The sequence below is a fragment of the Podarcis muralis genome, chromosome 3 (genome assembly GCF_964188315.1).
Source record: "Podarcis muralis chromosome 3, rPodMur119.hap1.1, whole genome shotgun sequence".
Classification (NCBI taxonomy): domain Eukaryota; kingdom Metazoa; phylum Chordata; class Lepidosauria; order Squamata; family Lacertidae; genus Podarcis; species Podarcis muralis.
In genome coordinates, this window is record NC_135657.1 from 81,750,572 (window position 1) to 81,769,077 (window position 18,506).

Sequence of the window (18,506 nt, forward strand, 5' to 3'; positions counted from 1 at the left end):
CAATCTAGCCACACATGTTCATTCACATTAGAATTGCTGGTGCCTCTTGGGATCACCTTGCTATGCACCCAAACCCCTCCGCTTCTCCTGGTCCAACAGCTGGAGATACAACCGTAACACAAGTTGCTGGAAGGAAGAGGGGAGGGTGCCAGAAGGGCAATGACTTTCTGGGGTTGCTCCCCTCACCATCCTGTACAAGGACCATCAACAAGCACAGGGTCTTCAGCAAGCAAGGGAAGAACCCTCTGTCCCTGGATGCTAACACTTGAAGTACATTACAGTGGGAAGGGTGGTAGGACCCTATCTGCTGACCATCACAGGAACAGAGACACAGCTGGAATTGTTCCGGCTTTATTAAACATCATCAGTGGTGGTGAACTCTGAAATTGGGCAGCAGTGGCAATGGCTGGAGTGGAAGGCCTGGCCCTTGAGCAAAGCCTGAGAGGAGGAACCAAGTATTTGTATATGGCAAAGGAAGTGGTAGATGGCTGCAGCAGTTATCCACTAAAACAGTGGTTTCCCCTCTTCCCTTGTTTACCCACGTGGGGTACTCTCTCCTGGGAACTCACTTTGTTGGAACAGAGTGGAGGCTGATCCTCTCGTGGCAGAGTACCTATCAGGGTTCTAGTAGGGGAAGCGCTAGCAATGTGCACAGAAAAGCCCCCTTGTTAGGTAATGTGCTCCCTTCTCCATAGTTCCCCTCCCTGAAAACCAGGACATTCCTTTGTGAGCTCTAGGTATGTGCGACTTGGAGCCAGAGATATATGGCCCCGGGATGCACTGCACCTTCTTATCTGATGTGTTATCTCCCTATGCAGGGTTCATATACAATTGGTGGTGTGATGCAACTGGGTGTTGAACAACACCTTATCTTTTGCTACGTTGTGCCACTATGGCAAGACTTTGTTTTGTTTCTCCCGCTCCCACTGAAGCCAATGGGAAGAAATTCCTGGTGTAAAAAGCTGGCAGCCAATGGGGGTGCAGTCGTGATCCTCCCCCATGATTCCACCCTGGTTTTGCCAGCCCTGTCAGCACCTCTTCACCAGCAGAACTGCGCTGCAATATATCATGGGAGTTCCACCTGCATATCTCAAGTTCTGCTGGAAAAACAAGGTTAGCACTTCTTGTACTCCAGGGTGCCCTAAGCAACCCATCTCTTGCAGTACCCTAGCTTTTACGCCATACGTAACAGGGAGGCCTCCAGTCTGCAGGCCTAAATAGGCCCATGAGGCCAGTTCAGCCAAGCCATGCCTACCTGCCCACACCTGTCTTGTTATGATGCCCGATGTGGGGCAGGTAAGGGCAGGGTTTGGCTGACTGTGTGTTTGTAGGCACCTGTAAAGCCATTTTCTAAGCGCAGAGGGAGATAATATTCTGAGTTTTCCTTAAGAGCCCTACAGCAAAAAAAAAAAAAAAAAAAAAGGGTCACAATTATATCTAATTGTGACATCAAGGGTTGACAGGTGGGCAGCTCTACCCACCTGTCAAACTTGGCCTGTGGGAGGTAGAGGAGATAACAATCTGGTCCACTGGGCTATAAAAGATTCCCCACCTCTGTCATACACAGAAAGCATCTGCACCCTTTTTTAAAAAAAAAAAAGTGACAAAACCGAAATATGTTGGTGTTGCATTACTACAATATAAGTCAGCTGCTAATAACTGACAGTAATAATAGGAGGAAGGCTTCTGTTATGAGTGTTCAATGACTGTACATTGTACAAGTGCCGAAAAGAATCTATGTTTACACAGCAGGCTCCTGAAGTGGATAAATAATTGTTATTGGCCATTAGTACTTAGCCACTGAGCGCTGCATATGCATCATGCTAAGCTGTATTAGGAGGTTCCACTTTCCTTGTGCCGATGAAATGAACACAGATATTATACAGCTAAAAGTCTTCCAGCAGAAATGCACGGTCTACAGAGAAGCTCTCCAGTAAGTCTGCTCAAGAACATCTATGGATCAATAATTACAATCAGATTACCTTTTCAGATACCAGAATTAGCAGAATTACAGAAATCTGAATTACCAGTCCTAATAGATAAATGGATTACAAGATGAAATGGATATGCAGTTGTCTCTGGTTATATGAAAAAGCAATTACACCAAGGCAAAGATATAGGACATTTGAACCACTAACACAAAGCCAGAAAAAATATTGATTTGATTTTAGTACTGCTACATGACTGACAATTTATTTAATTTTTCAATGTGACATAGTTTGCTTGGCCCTAGGACCTTTAAATTATCAAACTAATACCAAACTGGTGCTGTTGCAAGAATGCAGACTAAGATATACAAGCTAAGTTTACTTATTTATTAAATTTGTTAGTTGCTTTCTTTTGCTCAGGGGAACCAAAAACAACTTACAATCAAATAAACAAGCAAACAATAAACCCCACATAGATACATTAAAACTAAAAGGAAAGAGAAACACATTAAAAAATCTTACCCCACCCACTTCTAAAAAGCTACAGGTAGTTAAATGCCAAAGGCCAGGCTATAGAGGAAAATTTTTGCCTGGCACCTAAATGAAGGCACCAGACAAACTTCCCTGGGGAGAGAATTCCACAAATGAAGAGCTACTGCAGAAAAGGCCCGTTCTCGTATTGCCACCCTCTGGACCTTCTGTGGAGAAGGCACATAAAGGAAGGCTTCAGATGATGGTCTCAGGGCCTGGGTCATTTCATATGGAGAGAGATGGTCCTTAAGGTATTGCAGTCCAGAGCCTAAGTCCAACAATGAGCAACTTAGACACTAAAGCTTCAACCCAAACCTCTTTTGCACTGGGGCTGGGGTGCATCACTTGACTGGCATAGATGCACAACAAATGGGCCAGCAGAAATACTGCCAGCAAGATCCTCGCCGTTTGTAGTCTGTGGAAAGCTTCAAAATGGGGCATTTCAGGGAGTGGTTGTACTATCCTGGAATCTGCTGGATCCCTGAAGCCCAACTGCTGTGCCAGCTCCAGGATAGCACGGTCATTTACCTACCCTGCCTTCCACCTCTGCTAGCATGAGTGATGGGGCTGTGGATGAAGCAGTGGCTCCATCATGCCCTGTGGCTGCCCAGCCAACCAGGGACTGGATTTTCCTGACTGGAGTTAGTATTGCAGCCTTGCATTCTCTTACCTGATGTTAAGTCTCACTGAATTCATTAGGACTTACTACTAAGTAAACATGGTTAGAATTACGCAGTTAGTCTTTAAGGTGCCACAAGACACTTTAAATTTTTTTGCTGCTAACACAGAAACTTGAAAGCATTTCTTGAGCATTTAGGACTATTTTAAGATAGTGTGCAGAATAGGTTCCCACAGGTCATGGGCTAGGGAACTATGAACGAGGGCTGAAAGCTTGGATCAGTAGTTCATTCAGCTTAAGTAGTTCATAAGCATATTTACTGAGAAAGTCTTAGTGGCAAATGACACTGGTAGAGCATGAGACTCTTAATCTCAGGGTCATGGGAGCATTGCAGGGGGTTGGACTAGATGACCCTCGTAGTGCCTTCCAAACTCTACAATTATATGAAGTATGCATGTATAGGATTTGGGGTGGGGCGATTATGGCAGGGAACAACTTTAAAATTGAGACATCTGTAAGTTAGAAGTGACACTGTTCTATTATAGGTGGCTGTCTTCGTTCTTGTGTGTTACCATAATATGGATGAGGGGTGGGAATAGCAAACTTGGCCTTTCCTTCCAGCTAAAAGCTGCACCTCTTGCCTATTACACTGCAAGTCATGCTACACTTCTTTCAGTATTTCAAACTCAAAAGACACTTCCATTGAAGTTCCAGCAAAAACAAGCATACCTCAATGTAAACTGATTAACCAGTTAAAAGGCAGGTTTTTAAGTCACCTAAACATCTTTATATTAATTAAAGCCATCTACTACTGGATAAGCAGCACATTTGTTCATCATGTGTCAATATTATTAATTAAATCTAACAGCGGGAGATAAGTTGTTAGGATCGCAGTGACTCAGACGTTAATATTTACCATACGTCTTTGACTTACACTAGTCTATATTTTATGGTACCGGGAAAGAAGACAAGTTTTTGTTCAACAGTTCTGCATGTGTCAGTATAAATTATATTTCAGCACACACTTTTTGGTTCAGTTACGTAAATATTTTCGCCTCTTCTGTCTCTTAACGTCTTCTACTACAATGCCTTAATGAAATTTGCCTTACTGCACATGATGATTATATGTTTACCCAGTAGTGCATTGTGGCGTCAAGTTTCAATTTATGCCCAAATGCGTGTGAATAGAACCACAGTCTAGATATGCAGCAATCTGAGCAGATCCAATAGCCCCCCAAGCCATGTGAGCTTATGGGCATCTCTCCTCCCCATCCCAAGTAAATAGAGCATTCATCATCCTGGCTGATTTTGAGGCGCTTTAATCCTTCCCCCTTTTTACTTAAAACCAACTGTCTCCCTGACCTTTTCACAAACAGAAGCCCAAAATCAGAAACCCAGATCGCCATACTACAACTACTACCACCACATGGGGTCCCTCCAGGGCTGGAGGCCAAAGGGGACAACAACGCTTCAGACCATAGAAGCAAACTCCTAGGGGCTGAGGTCCCTTTGCCAATTCCACAAAAAATAAAATATCTGACACACCCCCCCCCCACAAGTTGATGGGCATTGCCATTCAAATAATATAGGTGCACGGCGTCATGTGATCGATTACGTGGGACGGGGCTTACCTGCTCTCCCCCCCCCTCCAATATTTTATTCAAGTTTGCAACCCTGGTGCTGATTTTGAGGTGCTTGATGGGTTGGAAGGAGGAAGGATTCGGCCTTATTTTTGTAGGAAGGAAAGAAGCCCCGTTTATCAGAAAACCCACGACAGGAGGTCCTGCAGGGCTGGGTGCCAAAGGGGCCGCTAGAGCTCGGGGTGAGCCAAGCAAGCGCCTTCCTCTCGGCCAGCCAGAGGTGAAAGCAGGGAGAAAGCAGAGAGAGCTGTCCCTCCGCGGGGAGCGACGCAGAAGCGTCCACAGGGCAACCCGAAATGCTCTCCATTCAATGGAACTGCTCCACCTCTGGGGTGACGAGCCGGTTTTCTCGGGGATTCCCCTCCCTCCTTCCGTTCACCTGCAGGGCGGCGGTTCTGGTGCGTCTGGTTCGGCGCTGAGGGGACGCAGCGTCCCCCTTGGGACCAGCCGCCAGTCGCCCGCGGGGCTTTCCCCAAGGAAGTCCCCACAGGAGCGCAGCGCAAGGCGGCTGCCGCCTGCCTTCATTCGCCCTCCCTTTCCCCTTCTCCCCCACTCACCGTCACGGAGCCCGAGAGGGAAGCGACGAACACTCGGAGCACCATCTTCTCTCCCTGCCTGCATTCGCCTCTTGCCCGGGCGAAGGCGCACCGCCGACGGACCCCTCTCTCTTGCCCCGGCGGCTTAGCGAGGGAAAGGTGAGGCGGGCGCAATTGCCCAGCGCGGGCTTCAGCCGCAGCCGCGCGCGCGCCCACACACAGCCCTGCTGAAGCGCAGCCCGAGCGCGCCCAGATAAGCAGGTTGTGGCTTCTGCCAGCAGCGGGATTCGGGAGATAAAAGCGAGCGAGCGAGCGGCAGAGAGGGAGGGGTTAAGGTGTGCGCGGGGATCTCTGGGAAATGGAGTCCTGTGACTGCCTGGAAACGCCCTTTCCCCACTCCACCCCAGTCGTGAAATGTTATGAGGTAGCTGTGTTGAGTCATTGCGTCATGGCTTCATTACTCAAAAGATTAGCAATTGGTAAAACCAAGACAAGCAAAGGTGGGGATTGGAGAGAGGTCTAACCCTACTGCATGTAAGAATCCTCACATTGTTACCTTTTGCCTTGTTTTTAATTGACTCTTTTGACCGGTTCCCAATCCTTTCAAAGGTAAAGGGACCCCTGACAATTAGGTCCAGTCGTGGCACATTAAACTATAAAGGTAAAGGTGAAGGGACCCCTGACCATTAGGTCCAGTCGTGACCGACTCTGGGGTTGTGCACTCATCTCGCTTTATTGGCCAAGGGAGCCGGCGTACAGCTTCCGGGTCATGTGGCCAGCATGACTAAGCCACTTCTGGCGAACCAGAGCAGCGCACAGAAACGCCGTTTACCTTCCCGCCGGAGCGGTATCTATTTATCTACTTGCACTTTGACGTGCTTTTGAACTGCCAGGTTGGCAGGAGCAGGGACCGAGCAACAGGAGCTCACTCTGCCGTGGGGATTTGAACCACCAACCTTTTGATCGGCAAGTCCTAGGCTCTGTGGTTTAACCCACAGTGCTACCCGCGTCCTTTACACAGATGCAATTTATATATGTCTTCCAAACACCGTATTGTTACCTGCCACCGCAATCTCCAAGCTGTGCGAGATTCAGGGGTCAAGGCACTTGCCCAGGGCTTGTGCTGCCTTTGGAGATGAGGCACAGCAGAGACTGCAGTGTCTTTAAGGTATGTGGTTTATTTACCCATATATACAACCTGAGCCTATGATGGAGGGGCTTCCAGTGTTACACTCCAAGAAGGTAACACTTCTCCCATTTCTGCAGCCTCCAATTCAAACTACCAACCCACATTGTGCTCTGACACCCCTCTGCAGCCTGCTGCCTTTTAACAGACTGCAACTTTTCTTCTCTACCTCACATCTGGTAAACTGCAATCCTCAACACAACTTTTGGTAACACACAGCTAGAAGTCCACCTCTCTGCTGTACAGAGTCTCTGCTAATGGGTAATGGTACATAATCCCTACCTTTGTTTGCTTAACGACTTAGCCATTGCCTGCGTTTGCATGTCCCATATCCAGAGTATTGCAGTCGGCAGCAGTGTCTGGGCAGAAATCGGCAAAATGTCTGGTTAAATCTGTACAGCCGTATTGTCGTGTTTGCTGATTTTCCATTGGCCACTGCATTCCTCCCTCTGATCTGTCCCCTTTTTGCTCCCCCCAAAAGCTCACTGTTTGAAATATGGCAACCCTATATATGTCTTCCAAGCAACAAATATAAGATTGTTCATTAAATATATGTATTTTCCCCACAAATGCAAAATATGTGGGGAAAATACCTATATGGATCACCCATGTGGGGTAACTAATACAATAATTGGCTGGATTCCTAGAATCAAAGCACAGAGCTAAACACACACTCCTGCAAGAGAGAGCTCCCAGCAGAGTTTTAAAATCATAGAATCATGCAGCAGAATGAAGTGTGATGAATATAGGTTGTTAGTCCTTTTAATATTATGTTTAGTCTGTTAGCAGAGCTTCTCCATTTCTACCCCTCTTAGTACTGAACAGTACTAACAGTACTTACCTTTGTAAGTTTTAAAATGTTATACTTACAAAGTTCCAAAGGTCAGGGTTCATGCATTTATCCAGGCAGCAGCAAGTCAACAGAGGCAGAAATCCTGAGATACAAAATACAGTGCAATAGCTCTAAGCACATGCTCTAAGCCTGTAGCGAGCAAACTCAGGCTCATCCTACCTCAGTGAGGTCACATGGTGAAAGAGAACAAGCAAAGAAGGAAAGTTAACTTCCTTCTATTTGAGGGGCGTGACCAAGTTGAGTCTAGGAATACAATTCTGTGGTCTTAACCCCTTCATACTTTAACTAGTCCTACACTTGCTAGCTATGTTTGAGTGCAATTTCCCACAAAATTAACCTCTGGCTTTGCCAATAAAAAGCCTGCCTGGTTTCTCTTTACTTCTGCTGCCTGTCTAACCAGGAACAGCTGTGTTTTTGTTTTTAAGGAGTAGAACGGATCTGGGTTACAAGCCAGATTTTTTGTTTTCAAAAATGGGGCTCAGCCATTACTTCTTGATCCGAGAAGAATCAATTGATTTGAGAATCAGTAGAGACTATTTGTTTCTCCTGTGTAGCCCATAAACAATCTAGAACAGTGGTCCTCAAAATCCCGCCCCCCCCCCCAGACCACTTGAAAACTGTTGAGGGTCTTGGTGGACCACTCAATTATTTTTCAGCCTCTTGTAACAATTGTAATGTGCTGTTCTAGGTGTGGGTTGATTTTTAATTGGATTTTTACAGGCCTCCCATGAACCACCAGAATGTCTGTGGACCATGGTTTGGGAACCCCTGATTTAGACCTATTACAGACATGTCCAACCGGCTGATCACCGGTTGATCCTTGTAGATTGTGGTCGATCATGGGATCCTTCTCGATCACTGTATTTTTTAAAAAGAGAAGTGACTGTCTCCACCCCCTGCCCCTCTTGCTCTGTCCCTCTGTTGCGTCAGGTTTCATGGTGAGCAATTTATGTTTTTATACTTTAAAAAAGTCTCAGCAACTCTTTGCAATCCTTCCGGGGAAAAAGCTCAACAACTCTGGGAGTAGATCTCAGTCTCTTGGGAGTTGGATGTGCCTGATCCATTGCATATTTTTTTGGCCCCAAAGCGTACTTTTTGAGAAACTGGTTTCATTCTGATAATAAAAGTTCATTGCAGATTGATTCTGCCTTATTCCTCAGTGTGTCTATTTGGAAACAGATGAAAACAAATATAGGCAGTCCTGGCAATGTCGGGAATGTATTCATCCCTGCCCAATGATGTTGTGGGTGGATGTTTACCAAGATCACAATCACACTTCCTTCTTTGTTCACTTGGGGCGTGTTCAGGGAAGAATCGGCATGGAGAACCTAGTCCAGGAGAGGGGTTTTAAATGCATATCAAGTAACCACCACTCTCTCTCTCCAGTGTGGTGTAGTGGTTAAGAGCGGTAGACTCGTAATCTGGTGAACCGGGTTCACGTCTCCGCTCCTCCACATGCAGCTGCTGGGTGACCTTGGGCTAGTCACACTTCTCTGAAGTCTCTCAGCCCCACTCACCTCACAGAGTGTTTGTTGTGGGGGAGGAAGGGAAAGGAGAATGTTAGCTGCTTTGAGACTCCTTCGGGTACTGATAAAGCGGGATATCAAATCCAAACTCTTCTTCTTCTTCTTCTCTCTCTCTCTCTCTCTCCTGGATAACAGGATCTAGAATCAATCTAGACTGAAGCCAGCATGTTAAGGAAGAACATGAACAATTTCATGTTCAGGAGGGGGGGGGAGTGTATTAGTGCATAAGCAACTTTAGGGGTGATCTGCTATCCTGGAACTGAGCCTACAACTGAGCCTACAGGCTACAACCCCCAGCCTAATTTGTGTACTTTTTGCTTTGTTTTCCCTCCCCTCTTCTCCTTTGTGTAACATATTGCCTGATTAACGAGTTCTAGGGAACTCAGAAAGCTTGTCACCGTTTTGTGAAATTTTAGTTGACCCCAATAAAGATACTGTCCAGACCTAGAGTTTGGAGGAGCTTGTCCTTTTTTCTCTTTTAGCAGTACACTTCAGCCCTATTCGGTTGTTACTGTTATGTAGGGGCAGGAGAAGTTAAACCCATGCCCAGTGAGGGCTTTAAGTTGTGCCAGGAGCCTCCATAAGCACAAGAGGCTTCCCAACTGAGATGAGCATGAAGGGGGGGGAGGTATCTTTAGAAACTGATTGCAGAATAAAAGGGGGAGAGAATCAGTGTAGCACCCCAAAAGTAAATACCAAACTGCCTAAATAAATCCTACAACAGACTCATCATCAGTGACTTACTGGAAAGGTCTGCAGAGCAGAAAAGTTCACCTCTGTCAAACGCTGAAGGGCATCTGTGGAGCCTTCTGTCACCTGCTGTATTCATAACAATCAATAGACATATGTTGGGTGAAACAGATATCCTATGGATTGCCGCTGTTAAAGGCCGTCAACAATTGCCATCTGGAAGGAGCCTAGAAGGCCACATGCAGGCTGCAAGGAGGGCTAGAGAACAAAGGGAAGCCTACATGTTTGGGTCAGAAATGTAACTCACCAACCATTCATTCTGCAGTCCACTGCAAGCTAAGTAGAAGTTCAGACACAGGACAGAACTGCATGATGCCATTCCTAATATACAAAGTAATACAGGAAGACTCATAAGGAACCAATGTCATTAGTATTATAATAACAGAATTTAAAAGAGGGGGAATTTTATAAACATGCTATTTAAGGCATCTTTTTTTTCTTTCTTTCCTTTTGCCATCAGGAAGCAGTTGATTTTGCATGATTTGTCTTCAAACCCAGTGCTTGCTCCAGTTTGACCCTGTTGCATTAAATGCAGTATAATTTCTGGACCTTCCTGATTTTCCAGACTGCACTCATAACCTATCATTTTCTACTAACTTTTCCTCTTACTCAACATATCCTGTCTTGGCTCCCTCAGTGTCTCAGCAAATTTGTTTTTTACTAATCCTGAACAGTCCACATACTCCACCCCAGAGCTGCCAGATAATTCTACCCTGGCTCTTTGCAACAGACCAGGATTATCTCTCAAGTATGATTCTTTGCTAGGAAAACTACACTTCTTGTGTAACACAGGTTTTGATGTCAGGGACCGGCGGAGCTCTTGATGAGCGTGTGACAGAGACAGGGGGCCAGTCAGGCAAATGATGCAAGAGAGGGGGGTAGCAGTTTATGGGGTTTGTGCTGCCTGCAAGTGGAGAAAGTAAGGGTCAGAGCTGTCAGAGACCAAGGTGGGCATGCAGGACAAGTCAGAGGCGGGAGAAAAGACTGTTCAGGTGAGGAATGGGCCAGTCAAATCCCCGCCATCCCCCACCCCAATGTCTCCTAGAACCAGAAAGGGCTTGAAGAGGAAAGAGCAGCCATGGCTTCCATATAAGAGAAGTCTCAGGTTGGGTGCATACATAGTTTGTTATGTACCATCAGATGAAGATACATAAGATGGTGTGTGTGGTCCCACTGTTGCTGCAACTGCTCTGCAGGGCACAGACCTGGTCTAGAGACTAGAAGCATGTGCGCATATGCATTTGGGGCAGCTTAGGAGCTACTGCTTTTGACAAGGAGGAATCACTACCAGTTATGTGCCTTCCTTAGCTGGGGAAGCATGGCCATTGATCAGGGATGATGGCAGTTGTAGTTGAACATCTGGAGGGAACAATATTGGATGTACATCCAGACTGTTGCTGTTTTGTGGGTAAGATTCAATCACATAATCTGGAAAAGTGGATTTGGTACTTTTAAACAACAAACCTGCTTCCTCCGCCCTCCAGAAACTGACAAATCAAGATGAGTGTTGTGTTTGGTCGCTTGGTCTTTTTTTACATTGAACTGTTTCTGTTGTTGCAACCTGCCCTGGGACCCTATAGTGAAGGTAAGGTAAGACATCTTTTAACAAAAACAGGTTGTCCGCAAGCGGCCTTAGTGTCCAATTCTCTACAAAGGCATTGGGATTTAGACTGCAGTCTCATACACAGTCACCTAGGAAGAAGTTAACTGGAATTCAATAGGGCTTCTGTGTAGATATGTATGTGAGGATTGCATTGTCTTAATGGTTGCAGCATGTTCATAATTTCAGATTTCTACGGAGTGGGAGACGGCATGTTTAGCTAGTTTGTTAGTTACACAGTTTTAGGTAAAGCCATTATTGTCTAACATATCCAAAACAAAGAAACTTCACATTAACACAGTTTCAAACAAGTAAAATACTAAAAACATTTAGTTACTTAGAAACATTCATCAAGCAGCAAAACAAGAACATGAAGCTGCAGCAATCAGTGGAGTAGCAAATATAATCCAAGAACTACTTCAACAATGTTTAAAACCAGAAAACAAACTCTCTTTGCTTCAAAGAAATATCTACAGTAGTAATGTGGTGTTCTTCCACAGAAAGAATCTACAGAATTTTCCGCTTCAGTAGCAGTCATCAAGGAGCAATCAGTAGCAGTCATCAAGTTAGAAGGCTCAAAATGTGTCAAATCTAGCTTCTACAAGAGCTGGGGTGGGAGAGTGTGTATACATGTAGCAACAAATCAGTAAATACGGGCAAATAAAAAGTGATACAGTGGTACCTCGGGTTACATACACTTCAGATTACATACACTTCAGGTTACAGACTCCGCTAACCCAGAAATAGTGCTTCAGGTTAAGAACTTTGCTTCAGGTTGAGAACAGAAATCGTGCTCCAGAGGCCCCATTAGCTAATGGAAGGCCCCATTAGCTTCAGGTTAAGAACAGTTGCAGGTTAGGAACAGTTTGCTTCAGAAGTTTCAGGTTAAGTACAGACCTCCGGAACAAATTAAGTACTTAACCCGAGGTACCACTGTATTGGGAATGCATAAATTGAAGGCGAAGACACTTTTAACACATCTGGAGAGCTGGAGTGCTGGAAATAAATGTGTAATAAGAAAATTTGCTGCAGAATTTAAATATAATACTATATATTTGATGACACCCAAAAGGTAACAACCGCTTTTTCAAATAAGAGAACTCAAGGACCGTTCATAGGAACTGCCCTGGACCCTGCAATCACCATCTGAGGCCCTTCTTCATCTGCCCCCTCCACAAGAGGTCCAGAGGGCGGACACACGAGAATGGGCCTTTTCTGCAATGGCTCCCCACTTGTGGAGCCTTGCCTGGTGCCTTCATTACATATCTTTAGGCACCAGGTGAAAAATGTTTCTCTTTAACCAGAGCTTCGCCTGATTAAAATTTTAATGGCTTTTTAAATGTGTTTGGGGGGGAGTTATTGGCCTGCTTGTTTGTTTTATTATGTATTTTGTGTTCTCATTTTTGCATTTTTATGTTGTAAATCGCTCTGTAATGAAGGGAAGCATACAAATTTATTAAATCATAATAAAAGAATACATAATACTTATTCAAATGTAAAATTAGCTCACAAAGTTAGTGAATTAAATATATCTTCTTAAGTTTATGGTTCTTAATATAGTCGATCACCTAAAAGAGGAAGATTTTTAAAAAACACATTGTGAAATGGGCTTCTATCGCTAATATGAATTTTACTGCCATACACAACCACGTTAGGTTTTCCTGCAGTTGAATTTGCAGCCAAATAATCATTGCCTGAGTCAGTGTTAAGGCTCCACTTAGAGGATTCATAGACAACTGCAGTGGTGTTCACAATGATTCTGTTGTTCCTTTAAACTGAGGAGGATACATCTGTGAGTCCCCTCATTGCTACAAACTTAGGTGCAGAATTATATCCTTAATGGTCACTAGACGTGAGGAGAAAGGAAATGGTGGTTCAGAAAGTATATAGTGCAAGTCAGAAAGAGATAGGAAAGGACCTCTGTACCCCTTTTGTGGTGTAGTGTTTAAAGTGTCAGACTACTACTGGGGACACCTGGGTTGAAATTCCCATTCAGCCATGAATCTCACTATCCTGGGCTAATTACTATCACCCTCAGCTACATCACAGGGTTGTTGTGAGGACAAAAATGTGGTAGAACAGATAAATTTAACAGAAAACCTTGGAGAAGTAGGTTCAGCAGCCATGTGCAGACGTTTTATCTGTGTAATGATTGATCTGAGGGCAGGGTAAGAGGAGGAGGAGGTCAGGATCAAGCCTACTAACCCTATCCCATACTACGTTCAAAGTCTCATTGTCATAAGAGTCCTAAATGTCAACGCATCAATATATGTAGGCTCTGTATGTGTGATTGATAACTTCCACTTTTTTTCAGGATACAAGTTGTACAATAAAAGCTAAATCAAATCATATAAAACCTCTGGGGTGACAAAATCTTGAGTGCAAGGGATGGAACCAAATGATGTGATCCCAACCCATCTCTCTTGCGTGTTGGTCTGACTAATCATGATCATGCTGAGCTACATAGGTCTATTCTCTAATTGGTAAGTGTTATTTTTACATATCAAAGTAAACACAATTAATACACAGTTTAAAGCCCTACTATAAAAAAAATGACTCATTTTCCATAGCGTGGAATTCAACGAACTTTTACTCAGATTAGCCACATTGAAATTAGTGGATCTAACTTAGGCATGTTCACTAATTTTGATGGATTTACTTCAAATAAGTTATTGAATTCCATCCATTATGTATACTGTGTGATACTGGTTTTTGTACTCTAGTTCAGTGTTTCCCAACCTTGGGCCTCCAGCTGTTTTTGAACTACAATTCCCATCATCCCTGACCACTGGTCTTGCTAGCTAGGGATGATGGGAATTGTAGTTCAAAAACAGCTGGAGGTTGTCCAACATCTTAAATGCACTAAATAAAAGAAAACTTGAAGAGAGATCAAAATCAAAACCAGGACATTGAAACAAAGTTATGATAATTAATGCAAAATTATGAAAGTGATATGTGTGTGTATCAGAGAGAGAAAGAGAAATATGCGCTTTCCCTTGCAAGGCTTAAAATTTCACAGATTACGAAAGCCTTATTTCTTGAATGTAAATTACGATTCACTGCAGGCGATGCAAATTCTGATGCCTTGATATGCTGTGGGAACACTGTTCAGCTCACAGGAGCCTCATCCATGTTTGCCTGCCAAAAAGTACAAAAGGGATATCAGTAGTGACAGGAGCAGTTCTGCTGCTGTTGCTGTCAGGAGGATATATTGGAAAATCCTGTGAGGAAGCTACAAATAGCTCAGTGCTATGAAAGCCGACAGCAGCTGAACATCTTATGCAGCAGGAAATAAGAGTAATAAAAAAATGCCCTAGTTTATAAAACTATGCAATTGTATCTGAGTGGATGAATCAAAAATAGTGCGGAATGTCACCAGCAAAAAGGTGATCTGAGACTGGACATCACCAGGGCAGCCAAGTCACTCTGGTGACTAGCTGTGGGACCCCTCCTAAAACACGGCATTTCCCAGGCAGTGTCTATCCTCAAAGTGAGCCCTACTGATGAGACATTTTTTCCTACACCATTCCCTTAAATAAAAAAGACAGAGGCCTGAATATATTATCTACCACAGGGGTTCGGAAACCTTAACCTCTCTATCTGGCCCTTGCTACTCTCTCTAGGCCACACATCTTCTCCAGCTACATCCTTTCACCCCAGGCCCCACCTTTCAATTAATTTTACATATTATGCCCCTGGCCCCACTCACCTTTCGGCTTGTGGTCCTTTGAAGGTTACTCAGAAGGGAATGTGGCCCTCAGGTTGTAAAGGTTCCCAACCCTTGATCTACTGGACTAGCAGTTAAATATTTATTGATGCCACCATGCTTTGCTTGTAAACTTCTTATGGTTGGCCACTGCCAGAGACAGAAGGCTAAAGCAGATCCAACAGTTTTTATGATCGGGATTGCATGCAGCACCATGCAACATAAGGCCACCATCTTAAGTGTCTTGAGTTTCAAGCCCTGAACACTCTAACAGCTCAGGAGCTGCAAGCCCTTTCATCCATTCAGTTTTGGCATCTAAAGACCAAGAGGTGGGCATTAGGAAAATGGATGTCTTGGTTCTACAGGCTGTAGACAATCAGGGATAGCCAACATGGTGCCCTATCTCCATATATTGTTGGACTACAACTCCCATCATCCTGACCATTGGCCAAGCTGTTGCATCACATTAGTAATTAAGTGAGATACCTTTTCACATTCTGGATCTTTTCCACTCTCCAGTTTGAGAAACCTTAAGTTTGGCAGCAAGAATTCTTCTGGCAAAGTATTGGAAGACACAAGAGTTACCCACTCTGGAAGAATGGCAAGTGAAGGTGATCGACTACATGGGACTGGCAGAGATGACTGGCAGAATCCGTGACCAGGGGAAAGAGACAGTGGAAGAAGACTGGAAGAAATTCAAAATTTATCTTAAAAATTGTTGTAAAATTGAAGTGTAATGAGATGTTAAGGTGTTAAGAAATAGAGAATTGCAGCTGTAAACAATAAGTTAAGGAAATTAGAATGAAAGTGAATTAATTAACCAGTTGGAGGGTTGCTGAAGAAAGGTAAAAACAAGGATGCAGAAAAGGGGAGGTATGGGGAAGTCTGGGAAGCAAGGTGTAGGAAGATAAGATTATGAAAGTATACATGTTTATATGTTTGTATGTTTTGTTTTGTTTTGTTTGATTGTTTGTTTTTATTATATGCTTGGAAAACTAATAAAAATTATTTTTTTTTAAAAAAAGAGAAACCTTAAGTTTGGAGCTACTCTTCCAAGCTCCAGGGCCTTTGGCTACCTGTTTTCCAATTCCAATCCTCATCTCCTGCTTCTACGTCTTGTCTTACAGCTTTATTCCACCTTTACCCTGGGCTGTCTACTACCCCTAATACTCTTGGAATGTCCATCCCACACCTTACTGCCCATCTAGATTTCATGCTACAGTTCTTTCTCTGGTACAATACTCAGCCACACTTGGGCTTTTAGCCCAGTTAATTGACTAGGAGTGCCACCCTAGGCTGCAGATTTTCTTGGGCATCAATGTATAAAAATTTGTTCTTTCTACAGTGGTACCTCGGGTTAAGTACTTAATTCGTTCCAGAGGTCCGTTCTTAACCTGAAACTGTTCTTAACCTGAAGCACCACTTTAGCTAATGGGGCCTCCTGCTGCCGCCGCGCTGCCGGAGCACGATTTCTGTTCTCATCCTGAAGCAAAGTTCTTAACCCGAGGTACTAATTCTGGGTTAGCGGAGTCTGTAACCTGAAGTGTATGTAACCTGAAGCGTATGTAACCCGAGGTACCACTGTATTTTCATTGTCCGTTTCGTTACAATAATACACATTTTTTGGTAATGTTATGGAGCCTCTTAAACATGATATAGTTTAGGGCCTCAGCATGTTTTAATCTTGCCCTGTGGTCAGGGTCCATTGGCAGCACTCAATTCTGGTGGCAGCCCTGCATGTGAAATTCAGTGGGATTCTCTGAGGGAGAGTTAGCTTCTGATTTCACAAACATGGGATGTGAAGGGGGTGGGGTGATTGTTTCATTTTTGAAAGCTGTCAAAATTTCAAAAAAGGAAGTTTAGTTTTTTTATCATTTGCTAAAAACAAATGATTGATTCAATCTTAGTCAAAGATCAATTAGATTTGCCTATGGCTGCCTTCACTTCCTGTAATCCAGCTAGGAATTGGCAGTATTATCAACAATGTAAATGCATTCCTAAATCTATATTTGCAAAGAGTTTTCTGACTAGGGTTACTGGTTCCTTTATATTTTCTGATCATTTAATTAAAATGTAAAACCTGCACTGCAATTTAAAATGGTTTGCTTCTACTTTCCATTCAACACTGTCAAAATCTAATATAATTTTTTGATGATACTAATAGTTTGTCTTCTGGTTTCTTGTTTAATCCTGCTATCTTCTGTATACTTTTTTCTTAAGGCCATTGTACTAGTTTTAAATGGTTATGAGCCACTTCAATGTAACAAAATAAATATGGGCACTTTTATACATGACATTAAAAAGCCATTCAAGCTTCTTCCCTGCCATTTGACTCATATGTAAATATTGTTAATATGGAATATGAAGCATAAGGTAGCATTTTTAAAATCAGTTACATTATGATTATGGCAAATGTAGTTTTTACATTCATATAATATGCTTGTTTGGAATTATTCATTTAGTATATCCCCTTAGACGATATATGTTATTTATTTCACATATGTAGATTCCATCTGTCCTCCAGTGTGAGTGACAATATATTATCACATCTAGCAATAATACTTTGGTACCAGAGATTTTCTCTCAGCACTTAATACCGCTGTACCTAAGTGTAAAAACGTACAAGTGTAAAAACGTACAAAGCTTAGCTAGGAAAATTTGAATTTTTCAAGTTATGTACAAACACATGCCAGACACCAAGGACACAACTAGATATGTATTTCCAGGGGGGATTTTGGAGATCAGAAGAAAATGAAATACAAAAGCGACAACTTCCTGAAAGGGAATAGCTACAATGACCAAGACAATGTTGGTGGCAATTCAAACATTGTGGCATTGGCAACCTAGTTAACACACAAAGTGCAAACAAACACTCACAATCTCAATTCAAAACCACAAATGACAGAATTGAATTGCCCTGCAAGGCACTTGAGAAATAATACCAGATTTACAGCTCACTCCTAATCATGGCCACATTCGCATCATATATTTAAAGCACTATGACCAGTGCTTTTTTCTGGGGGGACGCTGGGACACGAATACCCCTAAACGTTTTGTGAATCTTTGTCCTTTTGCTGTATTTATTTGAACTATCAAATTATGATTTTCCTGAGTCAAAATGAGAGTACCCCTGAACATTTTTTTTAGAGGAAAAAGTACTGACTATGGCACCACAAGACTTCTGGAAGCTGTAGTTTGCCAAGGGAGCAGAGAGTGGTTTATGAGACACCCCCTGTTCTCCTCAGAAGAACTACAGTTCCCAGAATTCCCTATGGAGAGGAACTGCTCCCATAATTCTCTGGAGGAAGCCATGGCTCCTTACAGCGGTACCACGGCGCTTTAAACATATAGCGTGAATGTGGCCCGCGTCTACTCAGAAGCAAGCCCTACTGAGTTTCACGGGGCTGACTTCCAAGTAAGTGGGGTCAGAACTGCAGCCTTATTACGACACCGAGAGACCAGCTGCTGGGATGGGACGCTCCCCGACCCCCGCTGCTCTTCTCCTTCCCGTCGCCTTCGGCGAACTTCCGCCTCAAGCGCCATAGCAGCCAATCAGCACCTTCACCTGCCCCAAGCTTCGGTCCAATGGAAGGTTCCCTAGAGCCTTCAACTTCGGCCCGCCCCTTCCGGC

General features: G+C 43.7%; 1 protein-coding gene and 2 long non-coding RNA genes across 4 annotated transcripts in view; 1 reads left to right on the top strand and 2 right to left on the bottom strand.

Moving 5' to 3' along the window:
* Positions 1 to 7,349, bottom strand: part of SH3BGRL2 (SH3 domain binding glutamate rich protein like 2) — a 30,445-nt gene extending 23,096 nt beyond the window's left edge. The window contains exon 1 of one of the 2 annotated variants that reach the window (XM_077926207.1): positions 7,311 to 7,349. In XM_077926207.1, the coding sequence (XP_077782333.1) occupies positions 7,311 to 7,334 (24 nt within the window). In that variant the 5' untranslated portion in view covers positions 7,335 to 7,349. Of the gene's footprint in view, positions 1 to 5,275; positions 5,556 to 7,310 lie in introns of those variants that run through there. The other variant, XM_077926206.1, reaches the window with a different exon arrangement.
* A 6,163-nt stretch (positions 7,350 to 13,512) lies between these two features.
* On the top strand, positions 13,513 to 17,202 carry LOC144327288 (uncharacterized). The gene is made up of 2 exons (XR_013392305.1): positions 13,513 to 13,652; positions 15,395 to 17,202. It is a non-coding gene; the product is annotated as an uncharacterized LOC144327288 (long non-coding RNA).
* On the bottom strand, positions 13,646 to 18,389 carry LOC144327289 (uncharacterized). Its single transcript, XR_013392306.1, has 3 exons — positions 18,266 to 18,389; positions 15,362 to 15,560; positions 13,646 to 14,307 (listed from the first exon to the last, which is right to left on the bottom strand). It is a non-coding gene; the product is annotated as an uncharacterized LOC144327289 (long non-coding RNA).
* Positions 18,390 to 18,506: the final 117 nt, after the last annotated feature.